Genomic DNA, 17,097 nt, shown 5'->3' on the forward strand with positions numbered 1-17,097 from the left:
TTACTATTTGATCTCAGTTGCTATCAGTATCTGTCAATCAGCAAATAGCCTCTTGAAGAATCAATAAGTTGTATTCCCATCTCTATACATTTGATTTAACCATGTAACATGACATTATTAAAATAGCATGAACCAAGCATCCGGTGAGAATAAGTGCTAACATAAGTAAGCTAGGCTAACTAGCTTCTACTTTCTGAGTGGAAAGCACACTTAACAAATGTGTTTTAACTTCCTAGTGGTTGTGATCAGCTACTCTACACGTGATTATTGAAAAACTTGTAACTTAGCAACAATAGCCCTTAAATATCAGTCAACAGTTGCTATGATAAACACCCACCTATAGGGTTTGAAGCTTGGACATCATTTCACAACTTTAGTTTTATGAAATATGGATGAAATTGTGTCATTGTAGTTTAAACATTTCAGTGAGACTTGAACAACTTGACGCTGGGAGACAGACCTGTGTCGTAGAAGTGGGTCAGGAGCTCTTCCTTGTCCACAAACTTCTGATACAGCCAGTCTGTCAGGGCTTCCTCCTCCATAGGAATCTCTTTTATTGGGTACATCCTGAAGGAGAAGATATACAGACGAGAGTGAGATAAAAAAAACAGCAAAAAGGGATTACTGAAGTCCCACTCAACAGAAACTCAGCGGTGGATCCCTGAGCACAGCAAATTATTTCCTGAAAATCTATTACGGCAGTCTGCGCGTTTTGCTGTAGCTTCAGCGTGTTCATTAGCTCACAGGCTCATCAGAGCGGCAGAGGGAGACAGAAGTGCTGACGGGAGCCCTGACAGGAGACGGACAGGCCGTGTAGCTCCACAAAATGGCTTGGTTCAAGCTTCAAAGTGTGTGAGGAGGAAAATCAAAGTTAAAAAGGTCAGATCAGTTTTGCCACCAAGACAGCGAGAAGCAGCACTTTTAAATTCTGTCTTGTTTTCAACTTTTAGCAATCATGGATATCACACTGAATTTTTGTGGGGCCTGTGGTGCCCATTGGGTTACAATAAGGCATTAGAAGGGCTGCAACTGATCATACGTGACATTATTCCTGGAAGAAATAACTGCACCAAATTCAAATCAATGCCCTTTTTCCCTTTAACAAATTTAGACATGTTATCTAAAAATTGCCAAACTCTACCTGCAACTGTTTTAATTAACAGTAACAGTAAATGTTTTTTGGAAAAAAGGGTCACAACCAGGGTGCTAATGAAATCTTGTTTCTAGACAGAAGGGGTCCCTAGTAGGCTGCACTTCCACACAGCCGGCTACTGATCACCTTCAACTAGAGGTTACAGTCTCCTTGCTCAGACAAGTATTTCCTATACACTGAGCATTTGCTCAATAATATTCCAGACCGGATATTGTCCACTGTAAAAGTACATCTGTGTCTACGAAAATATATCAATCTATATTGAATATATATTTAAAAAGCAATCGAAGTCGTAGGCAATAGCACCCCTGTCAGTATAATATATTGTGTTTTAAATTAGGGCTGTGAATCTTTTGAAATCCCACGATTCGATTCAGATTCCTGGGGTCATGATTCGATTCAAAATAGATTTCTGGATTCAGTTCAAAGGAGGATTTCTGGATCTACTCCAGTCCACCCTGTGCTAAAAGGCGTTGTGGCATATTATGGCAAGTCCATGTCTTATTTATCTTCATTTAAGTCATTTTTAATGTGAAGCTTGTAATGCATGTGATTTTAAGGCAAGTGAACATAACTGTTGGCAAAATTAAGAATTAATTTTTTTTAAATCGATTTTGGCAAATTATGAATAGATTAAAAATTGCAGGAGATAGGAAAACAATTTTTACATGAATCGATTTTTTTCCACCACCCCTATTTTAAATACAATACATTTTTCTCCACGCTGCTGCATGAACGACCACGAGACAGTCACATTACAATATCAATATTACGCACATATGTTTGATTGTGGCCGTTAAGTCCGAATACGGTGTTAAATTAGGCATTTTTGAATAGAATGAGCTTTTAGTCAGACTCAACAAGGTCCTGTTTAAATATTGCTAATATAGCTAAGTTGCTGAGGCCACCTGATAGGGCAATTAGAGGTCGAAGCAAGACGTTGTGTGATGTTCTCCAACTTTGTCTACGGATATCGAGTATCTTTCATATTACTAATGGGCCACAAGGACCGACCAACTAACGCCAATGTATTCTCCAAGCACAAGAAGGATACAATTCATTCCGAAAGTGGCTCAGAATAATGGACACATCTTTACCTGACAACTGATACTATAATATGTGGAAAGAAGGCAATAATAATGGGAAGGATAAATTATTTTGCAAGTGCTTCTTAAGCCCCTATCTCACTGGGCTGCGACTGTTTGCGACCAGTTGGAGACACAAAATTGCAATTGACAATTTTCACTTGCAGTCTCACTGAGTTGGTTCCTCACGACACGTTTGCGAATGTCTTTGCCGGAAGGTCGCATTTATGTCTCACGAACGTCTGGCGAGTGTCGCACGAACGGAATGTCAGTCTCCTTTTTGTCTCAAATCAGTCGCAATTTAGTTTCATATGTCGCCAAAATCTCGCAAAGTTGTCTCACACTTCTCGCACTTTCTGACTCGCGGAGACTAAATTGAGAAGGGTTTGCGACGCGTGCGACACACCTGCGACGACACACCTGCGACGACTCTGAGACTATTTTGAGACTGATTTGTCGCACACTTTTTTTGAACTTGTTCAAAATTCATGCGACAAGACTGCGCGGCTCTGCGACTCATGCGAGGAAATTGAGACCTCCGCGAACGTTTGGAGACAGTTTAGAGACTCGTTTGCGAATGCAGTCTCCAACTTGTCGCAAACAGTCGCAGCCCAGTGAGATAGGGGCTTTGGTTGTGTGTAAAGGTGGTACTTTCTGGTTTTGGCTGCACATACAGCTCCCATTAAAAGCCTACTTGAATGGAAATTTGCGCTTTTGTTTCCACAGTAACAATGGTGACAGATGTGTTTTTATTTAATATCAGTAAATTAAAGGTGGAGTCAGCAATTTTTTTTATAACAGTATTCTGACTCGGCCCCTTATCGAAAGTCTTGAGGATTTAGGGGCCTTGGGCAGTAGGTGGCTTCCACAGCGTTTTCCTAGAGATTAAATATTCATAAAGAAATTAGGGTCTTTTGGTGTGGAGCTGGTGAGGACAGCTGAGGTTGAAGGAGGCGCTAGCTGATTGCACATAAACACAAGGGCCCTCATTTATCAATTTTGCGTGGAAACTGGTGCAGATTCTGGCGCAAATACCTCCCTATGCCAGGTGTCGCGTGGTATTTATCAATCAGTCGTATCTCGCCAATCTCGGCGTACGCCAGGCCATTATTGATAAATGCGGCGGATGAAAACTAGCGTATCACGCCCCTATATTTTCTCAGTTTAGAGGCCTCGCCCAGAGGTTTTACGACATGGATATGCGCAATACGGCACTTCCCTGAAGTAGAAATTGACAGAATAACAGCGAAAGTAGAAAAAAAAGAGTTTCATTTCGGAGCATTAGCCTACAAGCAGCATCAAAGATGATCGACAGAAGGCAGCAGTTAGGAAGGAAATAACTGCTGCGGTCAACAGCGTTGGTGTTGACTCAAAATCGCCACTAAAAAAGCGTGTTGCTGTTCTGAAATGCAACCAAATGGGGGTGCGGGGCTGCGGGCATAATATAAGTGGTGGAGGAGAAAAAGACGCACCAACTGTCCGATAATGGACCCCATAAAATAAATACAGGTCTGCAGAGATTTGAACGATTAGAATGTATTGGCCCTTTTAGATAGCACTATTCAAAAGGGTTTTAAAAACTAAAAATAACACATTTAGCGTTTTACTGTATGACAGCATGCGCTTGGCACGAGTGGTCAGCCCGGCTGTCAGCTGCACAAGCCAACCCGGCAGCGATCAGCTGTGAGAGCGCCCACCGTCCTGCTCCACCAGCAGATAGGAACAACGTGCCGGTTAACGGTGGAAATAAATCGCTTGCTTTAGCATTAATGACACATTAAAAGAGGAACTAACATCTAAAAAGTGCGTCAAATAAATAAAATGTTAAGCTGAATGTTGTGCCGTGTATTTTTTGGTATCATAAAGAGCACTGTATGTCTACTACATATTTAATACTTAGGCTAACATTTTGAATGAATGCAGCCCCCGTGCCTCAGTGTCCCCCCAGCTGCTCCAAGACGGAGACAACTGCCCGTACGCAGTCCCATGCAGCCCTCCTAAGTGGCCGGTGTGGGCACTATTGAATCAGCTCTCCTACTCAGTTGCACACCATAAGCTGCTCATTTTTAAGTGATTAATATCTTTATTTCGGTCTTATTTGCACTGCATTTGTATTATCTTCTAATAATTGTCCAACAAAGTCATCGGCTACCCGGCACAGCCTGCACTGCGAGTCCAAGCTGTTTTCAAATTTGCGTACACGAGCTGAGAGCTGGCGTGGGATTTGAGCGTACCCTACGCTCACGTCCATATTGATAAATGCCGAGATTTGCGTGGAAATGTACGTACACCCATTTTTCTGGTCTACGCAAGATTGATAAATGAGGGCCAAGGTGCTTAGATATGATAAAGTACCATCCCCCCAATCAGATGCTTTCACTGGTTTATCAAACATCTGCAGCCATATCTTTAAAAGTGGCACCACACCAGACAGATGAGGGCAATTCACAGGGTTAATGTCCTGCCCTGAAAACACCTGACTCTACATTTAGTCTGCAACATACCAATCATACCGTTTAGGCTCCTGTCTCATGGATCACTTAAATAGGGCTTCAACTAAGCATAATCCATAATGAGTGAAAACTCAGAAAGTTTGTCATTTATACTTTTATAAAAAGAGATTAATGGATTATCGATATAGTTGCTTATGAATTGTCTGCTAACTACTAATGTCTATAGTATAAATGTCAACAGCTGTCTTTTATTGCACTATGCCTTAATGTGTTGATGTCCGTTTTATGTTGTCTATGTAATGAAAGGCACAGGTATATGTGCTCTGATCACAAGGTTTCTGAATTATTCTGATTATTAAAACCCTATTTCTCTTATATCAAATGTAGGTGCATTTTATAAAGCAAATACTTATTCAACCAATCAGTATATCTTTCACTACACTTGCATACAAGTTGAAAGGACATTACAAATGAACATGGGTCAAAACTATAGTGGATGTAAAAGTAGCCAGATGACAAAATAAAACAGTTTGTCACAGTCTATTTATTTTTCCGGTCATGTTTGATTCAGCAATACAAAAAGTTCAAGCTTAGGCCAACATCAGCTGTCTTGTTTTGGCTCGTACCAAGCCAACAGTATTTACTGAATTTGTGTACGATGTCTCGCCCGCAGGCTGCACGGTTACAGTCAACACCAACTGCGAGGATGAGGATGCAACAATGCTCCGCTGTGGGTTATGTTTGCAGTAGCGTGAAAAATGGAAACATTGCAATACAATGTCAACATTATGCTGAGTGAAAAAGAAACAAGAGCATGGTGGTGTCTGTAGTTTTTGTGCTAAGGAGCTGGTGGGGCTGTGTTGGCATGGGGCCACGGCCGCCCTCTCGTTTCAGCCCTCAACCACTTGGCACCAGCCCTGCTTGTTAACCTGACACCTTGGCACTTGGACTGAAGTGTGAGTGAGCTGCAGTTTCTTCTGTCGATAACCTTTAACATCAGATCTTTAACATTTGTTGCCCTGCGCTACACCAAGCAAATCATTTATAGCCTTACAAGTGATGGCCTAAACTTTGTGGTTGTCATGGTTAGTGACCGTACGAGTTTGATGAACAGATAAAAAAAAAAAATCAAAATTCAAAGTTAGTTCTTTGGAGGGTTGTCCATGTGTTTATTTACGAGAAGAAATGACGGTCATTAACAGTGCAAATCAGAAGTTTTTGACCCTGCATAATAATTGCCTCGTTTGAACCACTTAGCTTGTGTGCGTGTTGCTCTTATTGTTCAGATATTGTTTCCCTTTCTAACTGTGCTCGGAAGCTAATTAAATTTAGACTGTTGTTGAAAACGTCTGTCCACTAAACAAGCCTCTTTGGAGGGTAGCCAGCCATTGTTTGGGGACTCTACACACCTAAATATCAGTGTTAGTAAAATCTTCAGAAACAAAAGATGCGCCCTGGGAGGCCTGCTCTCGGCGGGCACCATGTCACAAATATTGGAACAAGCTGCCAGTGTGCGGCTTTGGGACCAGAAAAACTCTCCCGTCTTGCTCCAAGTCCCTTTCTAGTTAAGATGAAGGTCCTCAACCATGTGCAATGAAGCTCCAAATCCCAAAAAGCTGACTTTTAGTAGTTCTTTCTCTCAAACCTCCTGTGGTGTGAGGGTCCAGTGAAAGCAACGATTCGACAGAGAATAAGTAAAGTATTATAATTATTATTTGCAAAATGGTGTGCTATGCGATCAATAATGATGCGAGAATTCCTTGTATAATTGTTTCCAAGTAAACCACCCACTCCCACTTATGACTCTTAAGGGCTATTGCTTGCAGAATTGCCAAGCGCTTATCTGCAATCAGACAAGTCGAGGGACACTAGGAGGCCACGTTTAATTGCTCCATCTAGTCTGTAATATGCTTCCTCTGTGGTTCAAAGATGTTCCAGGAAACAGTTTCATGCAGAGCAATGGACAAATCAGAAAAGGCCTTTGCCAGGGCAAGAAAATAATTGAGAAAACTGCCAACATGTTGATACATTTAACTATTTTCTGTTCACATTAAAACTGAGAAAAAAACACTGTTTCATAGAAGGCATTGGCTATAACCTTGAGGTACAGCAGGAGTAAGAACACCAACTGCAACTTTCTGTATTACAAGCTTCAGACAGAGGCTCACAGAGGTAATGTAACACATGATATTATTGGATCACTGACTGCTACCCCCCCTCCCCAAACCGGCTTTACATACTCTTGATTGACCATGTATTAAATAACATGACACCGCCAATCCTCACATTCTTATTTAAATGAGTAGTCACGTTACAACTCCGCCCTTTTTGGCAAGGGTGTGCTGAATTTTGATTATGCTTTACAAGCAGCCTCAGCCCATACACTATGTATTGAGACACCACATTTGCACAAGAATCCTGTGCTTTAACAGTTCTTCAATAATGAGTGAAACATAACCTCCACACTAACTAACCTAAATGTTACGGTACAAAATACCTGTTTATTGTTCAGCTTCTGTCTCAAAGAATTCTTCAGTTTCTGTCTCTACTTATTTACATGGTCCAGTAGCAGGAGTGCAAATATGTATAACAAGAGGCACTGTAGTCACCAGAATTTGATTTCTGGCCGTCACCAAAAGTCAGTTCAAGATCCTATATTATGCTAATTTTCTGGTTCAGATATTTTATTTTGTGACTCTACTAGAAACCTTTTTTAAATGGTGTAGTGTCTAAAAATCCTTTATTTCTCACACTGGCCTTGCTGTATTTTGTCTCATAGCCTCTCTGACATTCTGTTTAGAGACTTAAGAGAACTCCCTTTAAAGTTTTGGAGTTTTTGTTTCGGATTTGAACTTGAGTGACCAGCAAACACTAACATGCTTTGTTCCTTAAATCTAGACTTTGATGTTTGTGTCTACATGGCAGCATCAGCTCACTTTGACATTGTCACAATGACCATATGCCTCTGACAGGAGTGATGCTGTTGGGGCTGAGAGATGGATGAAGTGAGAGAAGCAGTATAGAGGTTAATAACAGTCCAACCTTGGGAGCATCGACCTCTTATCAGGGCAGAGGTTCGAGATAAGCGGCCATAAAGTTACGGTCAAAGGTGGATATGGACTACCTGGCCTGAACTGACTTCATACCTGCAAAGATGTTGGTACACGTGTTGTTTATGAGGATGCCAGTCTGACGTCATCCTTTAAATTTAAATCTGAAAAGACTCATTACCTCGACACTTTTAGTGACGGTTTCATAGGGTTAGCGTTTGGAAACATTTACTAAATCTGTATAGCTCCTATACATAACATAAGATGAGCTTCTTAAACAGGATGCATAGTATGGTGATTTTTTTCTTCTATTATCTAGTCATTTTGGCCAAAATCTTTACCTAAAATCGACATATTGCAGTAAGAAATGCACCAATCCAATTGTTTTTGTTCTTGAAACCGAGTCAGAAACCAAGTGGCGAGTGCTGATCTGATACAATGAGCTTCCTAGTTACTTGAGCTAGCTAGCAGAGCAGACCAATAGCCACAAAACACATTCCACTTTCTAGACAACCCTAATTGTAGTTTATAAGTGTGAAATAAATGAATTTCCGAAACAATTCAAAAATGTTAAATAAAGTTCCAAAAGGTAAAAAAAAAAACAATGACGTTAAATAAAGTATCTTTCCGTCTGTCTATCCACTCATCTTTCTAGAAGCCCTCTCTCAAATACAAAACACATTTGATATCTAACATTACTGTCTACAACAAGCAGGAAAAACACATGATTTTTTATTCTAATTTTCTTAATATCTTCTAAAGTCTTTGTTTGAATCAAATTTGAGAGCTTTTTAAGACCTGCAGATACCCCGTCTTCCACCCCGGCAGAGTGGTTTTTGAACTCTGACACCTTTTGAGGAGGATTTTCAATCTAATTAAGTGAATACCGGTGTGGGATGTCTTCTGTAAGGGGTTTCTATGGTGACAAATGTCCTCTGATGACCTTAAGAAAAAAAGAAAAAAAAAAACGACTCGTATATTATCCCAAGACACTGCCTCTAATCACAACGGCACTAATTACACAGGTAGAACACGGGCGTAAGAGATATTGATCCTGGGAGAGGTGTTGAATGAACCTTAATAAATACAAAACAGGAGGAAATGTAGTGTCTGATTTACATCTTGTAACTACTGAGTGTGCAACATTTCTACAAAGTGCTAAGTGGAGGGAAAATAAACCTGCCTCAGATATCTTACGAAAGCAAGCAAGCCTCTTCTCTGTGAGAAAGCAAGGTGTGCAGCCTCCAGAGCAGTCATGTGATGACCAGTCAGACTCACACGGCATAAATCATGTCACCTTTCAGATATTTTCCAACAGCAGAATTCAGAAACGCACACAGCAGCAACAAAAAAGGGGGAAAAAGAGAGGAAAAAGGTGCATTTAAAAGAAAAGGGATTTCAACATATTTAACACCCACTGCTGCCCTCGTTCAGCTCTCCCATCTCTTCCATTCAGAGACATAGGGCCTATGATGCTGCAATTTGGAAGACTGAGAATATATGTGGAGAGGGCAGGAGACACTGTGAGGGAGGGTGGAGCTAGGCAGGGGTTAGGGACAGCCAGAGAACGGAGGTAGTAGAAGGAGAAGAAGAAAAAAAAAAGTAAAGAGCAGTCATTGTGGATACATCTAGCCTTGAAGTGGAGGCTCGGGCTTAGTAGTAATGTAAACAGCCCGTAAACGATAATGCAGGAGGAAGAGGGCGGTTTGTCATCAAGGTCAGTTCATATGGAAGCACCCTGATGTAGGGCTGCAGAGGACAATCAAATGCTGCATGTCTTCTGTTAAAATGATGGACTTGAACACACCATAAAGATTACAGTCGTCGTCTAACTGACACACATCGATGTTCAGCGCCTGCAAGGAAGGCAATGGCTACTCTATTTATGATCCAAAAAAAAAAGCAACAAAAGAAAGAAAACTAAACCATGGATACCCATTCCTGTGTACTATTCAACATTTCCTAATATGTGTAGGAGGGCTGGTGAAATGCTCTGCTCACTGTAGATATTGTCCCAGACTGACACAGCAGAAACACTGTTGTAGTGTTGCACTCTTGTCTAGCCGCCTCTCCTGTCTGCATCACCAAAGTGCATCATATTGCTCATTCCCCCGCAGTGTTCCCTTGATCAGCAGACACAATAATCCTCTTGTTGACTCTGCACCTTTACCGGCAGGGGCCCTAACTTCTGTGTCTCTTCTACACGGACTGAAACTGAGCGTGCACACGTTGCACAGGACCAGCTGGGCTCTAGGCTTGTTTGGGTGCCTCCCTGTTCTGTAACCACGGCTGCAGAACTGCTGACCAAGCGTGGGAAGCCGATTGTGTCAATGGCTGATTAGAGAGTCCCTAAGGTGGGCTGGGACGAGTGCATCCTCTGTTGGGCTAATTATAGACTTAATGAGTCTTTAGCTGTAGTCATAGAGGGCAGAGGAGCCTGTTGAGGTGGATCCAAGAGTCAGGGTTCATAAATCACCTTTTAACTTGCTCTATCCCACAGACCAACCAAAGGTGAGCCCAGTCAAAAGAGAATTCAGATACATTTATCTTGAACCGAGTTTACAGAAAATCTAATCTTGGCCCTCCTTTATCATGTCCTTGAGTGGAAGGATTAGCATCAGAGGAGAACCTGGAGGGCCTTATTGCTTAGCATAAGGGCAGTGAAATTCTTAGCTTCAAAATGCTGAATGTGTGTTCCTTTCTTACAATTTGCTTGTTTTGTTTTTCATAGCTGTCACATTTTTCTGTCAACGAGTCACTCAGTACCCAAGTTCACACTGCAGTGTCTCCGCCTAAAATTGCTTCCTCCTACATGTTTGGTCTTGCACAATCACACAAAAATATTTCACATTAAATCAGTTGCACACCTGGAGTAGAACAGCATTATCACATCTGCAAAAACACTGGTTCAAAACTTTACAAATAAAATACAGAAGCTGGCTGAACCTATAAGATGTTTTACTAATTAATCTGCTTATCATTTTCATGATCAATCACTTTCCCGGTAAAATGTATTGGAAAAAACACGTCATTCACATCCCTCTTTTGTCCAAAACAATTAAAAAACTAAAAAGTAGGTAAATATCATATGGGAAAGAAAATTAATCAAAATTGTTGCTGCTTTATTTCAAAATCAGTTCAGCTCTATTTTTATTTATCTTAGCAGGGACCGATTCTCTGTAAATGCCTCATATTTCGGGGGCAATATCCGACCAGAAGCCAACGTGAGAATGTAAATGTTCCAAAGAGATTCAGTATTTATGCAACTGTAAAAAACCCTTTGCCACCTCTGCCTACAATCAACAGAGGAAAAGGAAGAAGGCGTGTTGCATATATGAGATTACTTAATGACAAGATGGTGAAAACATGAAAAGACCGGGCTGAGCACAGGCACATGGGACACGTCTTGTAACTATTTAAAAAGGGGGCTCTGCAAAGGTTTTGTGTTAACAAATGGATGTTATGTTTCTGTAGTGGACTAGTCTCATCAGTGGGTGGACAGTCATCAAGTTCCCCTTTAATATACATGAACTAGTGGTGTGCATAACTGACAAAATTGGTGAACGTTCAAACAATGGGCCACTGTTACTGTGAGGATTTTATATTTCAAGGGAATCACATTAATAGTACCCAGTCTCAAAATCTCCTTGTGTACCAAACCAAAGTGACTTGCAACTACTATCTAAACAGAGCATTTCACTACAGAAATTATGACCTGAAAGTATTAATACAACTCTGAAAAGTTTAAAAATGCATCAGCGACAAATTTGCAAACACTATGTTGTATATGATAAAAATGTGTCACATTTTCATGTGACGCAGTGTCTTTGCATGTCGGCTGCAGAACAGATTTGCATAGGGAAACGGGTTTTGCTGCTCCCCTCTCATGTGAATGACAAGGTTCAACAATTCATTCTTACTTGTAGTGCACATGTGTGACCGTAGGAGGCCTGTAGCCAAAGATCCAGGTCTGGATGTCCATGGGTTTTGCGTTGGGGTAAGCTATTGTCACGTCTATTACCCACTGCAGGCCTTTACGTTTATTACCTGCCATTGAAAAAAAACACAAATACAGGGAACTGAGTTAGGACACATTTCAAAGGCATTTAACATGCACAACTTTACCCAGCACTCAAGGAATGGCATACTGAATAATCTACTGAGTGAAACTCATAGCCAGCAAGGCTCTGGGTCAAGGACACACAGCAGAGCAGCCTCACAGCTAAACATTCAGACCACGTTTACATGGTAACAGTCTCACTGAAAACGCAAGGTTTTCCCTTTACGTTTTCAAAGGTTTCCACGTTCAGCCGCAATTGTTTTTATAAACTTTACTTGTGCACATGGTCTCGGAAAAACGGGCCAACATCGCTGTAGTACGCATGCCAAGCCAGTAGTTGGCGGTGACACTTAGCCTAGTTGTTACTAGGTAACTTACTGTAACCAAACAATTAATGCCACTAACGTTCATGAAGCTTTTGGTGTAGCAAATGACAAGCTTTCTGTCCTCTTTTTTCACCGGGTAGCATGACATGCTGTTAGTGACTGGAGTGCTGCAGAGCTGTGAAGGGGCTGTGCCAGCAGCTACCTTCCTGTTAGGACTACTTCAAAATAAAAGTCAACTCATGTTTGTCCAGTGAAATGTTATTAATGTGAAGCCAGTGAAATGCTTTTAATGTGAAGCCGCAGCCTTAATGCTCAGTTTGTTTTAACGGTAACTCAACTGCTGCGCGCTGATCTATAGATAGTGTTTTTTAATGTAGAAAGCCATGTTCCAGGCATTGCCGGTGGTGACTAGGGATGGAGATTGTTAATTTTTATTGATATTAATACCATTATCAAGCCTCCTTATCGATCCGGGTCTCTATCGATACCACTATCGATACTTTTCTATTATTTTATTGAAAGATAACTGGTATTATTGCTTTAATTGCCCATAAGATGATCAAGATAGGACGTTAAACAAGTCATAATTCCATAGTTACTATCTATTTTATATTGCTGAAAAAACAAGTTTTTTACCAAAATGTTATTAAAGTTTCTCTCCAAAAACAAACATTTTTTTTGTAACATTTGAACACACCATGATGACCTTTTATTTACCTTTGCCTAATATTTATACTACTGAGCCGACCTGAACACAACACATTTGACACCGTTAGCAACTTTTTTAAGCTGACTAGCTCTATATCACATGCTATATCCTGCCGATTTTAACATGGATTTGAAAACTATTTTTAACTGACGGGATTTTCTACACCTTCCGGTTGTGTGATAACTACCGCTGCTTTGAATGACTGTTGATGCGCGCGACGCCGACTCTCCGAGCCCGTCTGCAGCAGCAGCAGCTGTGCGCATTTTTTATTTTTTTTTGGACAACTGGTAGATGGATACTGAGTTTAAGGAGTTTTTTTTTTAACCCAAAGACAGTTGAAGGTAGGCCTACAACACTTTTATATGCAGTCTATGATGCGGACCACTGTGATAAGATATGACACTGAAGTGAATAGATTTTTTAAATGACAGGACTCTGCTTGAAATTTAAGGGTGTATTCACACATGCCGTGTAGGCAGAAGTGCATCTGAGTTCGGTTGAAACGAACTCAGAAGCACTTCTGCCTTCGGTGCGCATCTTTCAGGCAGAAGTGCATCTGAGTTCGGTTGAAACGAACTCAGATGCACTTCTGCCTTCGGTGCGCATCTTTCAGGCAGGTGTGAATACAGCAATCGCACTCGGGTGCGGACCAAACAAATGCTCCGAGATCCAGCTGAAGAGGTAGTTCCAAACGCACTCTGCTGCAGTTCGTTTGCGGTGTGAATTTGTTCGGACTCGATCCGACCCAAATGCAGGAGGCATTGTGCTTTTTCTTTCTTTTCTTTTTTAATAAATAGCCGTCAGCTTCACATTATGGGAAAGTGTTGTTGTCGCCATTGTTAGGAAGATAAGTTGTGGTTTGACCGGGAGCCCAGAACAATATATTACATTTGATCGAGAGGACGCGTAAAAACGCTGAATGTGTTCAGCGATCAGATGAAGGAGAGGGGAGCGTCTCTCGCACAGTGCCAACAGGCAGCCATTGACACTAACGGTTGCCCGCTTGCCCGGGGCAAGTGAAAATAATGCTCGGGCAAGTTGAGATTGCTTTTTGGTTGCCTGGACGGGCAAGTGGATTTTAGAGGGGTTGTCAGTAGTCTAGCCTATTTATTCATGAGTTTTAGAGTCCTCAAAACAATTTTTTTCCCGCTAACCCACACAAAATAGATATGCCATATTTGCAATTGAGCAGATGCGCGCGGCGGCACCATCACGCTCGCTCGCGGGCACGCACGCACACACACACACACACACACACACAAACAGCCTGTGTGCGCAGTTTCGCTGTCTACGTTCCGAAAGCCGGCTCTAATTAGGCTATACGGACCTGGTTCCGCTATATTCAAAACCCAGAAATCAATAGGCCTAACGTTTGAGCTTATCGATACCGCTATGGAGTCCAGTAGGGCACATGATGTCATTTTAAATATCGAGTAGAGTCGGGTCATCTTCAACTAAAGTGTTGTACCTTCGACTGTGTTGAAGAAACTCCTTCAACCCGCTTCAACTCAGTCTCCAAAAAAAAAAAAAAAAAACCTTCCGCTGAGCCGCTGCAAAACAGCAGTGTTCAACAAGTGAGAGATTGTTTAGCAAGTCCCTAAATCCATATTAAAATCTGCAGGATAATAACTAGTTAGCTTTAAAAAAAATCGCAAACGTTCAAATGTGATATGTTCAGGTCGGCTCAGTAAAATGATTATTAGGCAAAGGTCAATAAAAGGACATCATGATGTGTTCAAATGTAACATCAAGAAAAAAATATTTTTTGTTTTTCGCGAGAAGCTTGAATAATACAGTTTGGGTGAAAAACTTGTTTTCCCAGCAATATAAAATAATTAGTAGGCTAAATATGGAATTATGACCTGTTTAAAGTCCTATCCTTAGCTCTGCTCATCTTATAAGCAATTAAAGCAATAATACCAGTTCTCTTTTAACAAAATAATAGAAAAGTATCAATAAAGATTTGGTTTGTGGAGTCTTTATAATGGTATCAATATGAAAAGAAATCAATGATCCCCCTCCCTACTTACAGTATAACTGGGCAATAGCTTTAACATGGTGGACTTTAATCGTTTTATGGCAGACGATCACTTTTTGGCACAATGTGACCGTTTTAAATAAGTAAAATAAGTCACATTTTTCTGAACACATTTGTGTGGAAGCTAACATTCAGCTTGACTCTGAGCTAGACTGAGTTTTCTGAGACCCCCAAAACCAGGCCAGGTGCATGGCAAAAAGAGGCCCTTTCACAATGCTGCAGCAGGACCAAGCTCTTGGCTGTATGTGTGATGTCATGATATCTAGGCTTACATGAATTGTTGTTGGTTGTATGTGGTCAGGATGAAACAAGTAAGCAGTGTTTGCATTTAAGAGATAAGGTTAGCTAAAATGTATATTTTAATAAGCATATATCACAGTTAAACACTTTTTTTTGTTTTTTTTTTGGGCAAGTGAACACGACATTCGGGCAAGTAAAACATTACCTGTACTTGCCTTATGGGCAAGTGCTTTTGAAACCTTAGTGTCAACCCCTGCAACAGGTTCACGCTGCGCAAGAAGTGTGTGTTTTTATTTTGCTTCCCATGTACGGGACCGTCAATACTATCCCCGTGTCAGTTTGGAGCTGAACTGCGCCGACCCAGCTGATACACAGCTTGATCAGCTGAGTATCAGCTTGAGCCTATTCTTCTCGCGTGACGCGCGTCCAGCACCAAAAGTACAGTAAAAATTATGTTTCACATCGTAGGCTACAAGCCACATAACGTGGCGTTGACATAGGGCTACACATTATAACCATATGAAACAACAATAATTTGATGTTTTTCCTCTTTATTTATAGGTTAGATGTAGGCCCTTTTATTATTTTTAACCCCATATTATATCAATGATATATATTTCGCAGTTTTAACTTCGTGCTTCCTGTTTCTCTCCACCCCAGAATGTCTGTCCAATGAATGAATGACCTCAGATCACATGTGGTTTTGCTTCGTAATACTGGTTCCCTTGCAAAAGGGGCAATATGAAAGTGGACCAAACCAAACAAAAAAAATCAAAACTCTATTTGGTCTGGACCAAAGCAAGTGCACTAGCGGACTTTCCCAGTGTGAATACACCCTAACATTACGTTGTGGGACCTACTGGACTCGATAAGGGTATCGATAAGCTCAAACGTTATTGATTTTCGGGTTTTGAATAAAGCGGAACCGGGTCCTTAATAGAACCGGGTTTCGATCCCCATCTCTAGTGGTGACACAAGTTTATTTAGCCAGAAAAACCGGCAGAGCACACATCTTTCCCCAGCTAAAGTAGCGGGTGGTCTCTATAACTTACTACTCACTTATACTTCATTTACCCGCATTTGGCGAGTGTTATATTCAGTGTTGGGAATAACGCCGTTTAAAAGAACGGCGTTAGGTAACGCCGTTCTTTTTTCAGTAACGGGGTAATCTAACTAATTACTTTTTCCGCCGTTACACCGCCGTTATCGTTACTGAACGTTAAATGCGGTGCGTTACATTGATTGAATAAACTGTGTAATCCGAACGCACCCCTGGCTCCATACACAAACTGCTAGTGAGGAGACCGGTGTGTTTTAAATTGTGTTGTGGATTACATCATAACTGTCATTTAGCGCCGTCACGTCAGTCAGCCGGAGCGCTGTTTGGTGAAGTTTATTTTTCTTTCTCTCTCTGTTGTGTGAGCGAGCGTGCACGTTGCCGCAGTAACCACCTATCAATCCACGGTTGAAACGTGCTCTCTCCCTGAGTTTGTTTGCATCGCCCAGCCCTTGTGAGTAAGTGCATGGAGTTTCCCGATCTCTAATATAATTTATGCACGTTATTAAACGGCCGCGATTCGCCGGTTGCAACAGCTGTTTAGCTTGTCATCACGAGCCGAATATTGCTATTGTTCTTTTCCTGGGATCTGTATGCTGCTGTGCATGTTAAAGAAGAAATAAACAGCGGATAAATCCTTACTCCTCCTCTCATCGTCTCATGCTTCATAGTCTGACGTTTTTGGCCTTAAGTGGTGTTTTAGCCGACACCCCTGAATTGAATCCAGTGATAGCAGATCAGCACCGTACATTCAGCAGTTTCCTCTACTACTTTTGTTGAGAACAAAATGCTTGAAGTGCAGGATAAACCTCTTGCTGTCTGTTGATGTGCAATACATATTGAAGGGTATGTAGCCTACAAGTAGGCCTACCTGTCTGTTCTACTCATTTCAACTGACTTGTGAAAACTGCCCAGAAAAATCCAAA

General features: G+C 41.2%; 1 protein-coding gene across 1 annotated transcript in view; it reads right to left on the reverse strand.

Moving 5' to 3' along the window:
• The window catches only part of lpgat1 (lysophosphatidylglycerol acyltransferase 1), a 52,065-nt gene that overhangs the window by 2,984 nt on the left and 31,984 nt on the right, over positions 1 to 17,097 (reverse strand). Inside the window, exons 6-7 of the mRNA XM_080048090.1 lie at positions 11,662 to 11,788; positions 461 to 567 (exon numbers count right to left, since the gene is read on the reverse strand). Of these exons, the coding sequence (XP_079904216.1) occupies positions 461 to 567; positions 11,662 to 11,788 (234 nt within the window). The remainder of the gene's footprint in view (positions 1 to 460; positions 568 to 11,661; positions 11,789 to 17,097) is intronic.

The sequence above is a fragment of the Ammodytes marinus genome (assembly GCF_949987685.1).
Source record: "Ammodytes marinus genome assembly, chromosome: 19".
NCBI lineage: Eukaryota > Metazoa > Chordata > Actinopteri > Uranoscopiformes > Ammodytidae > Ammodytes > Ammodytes marinus.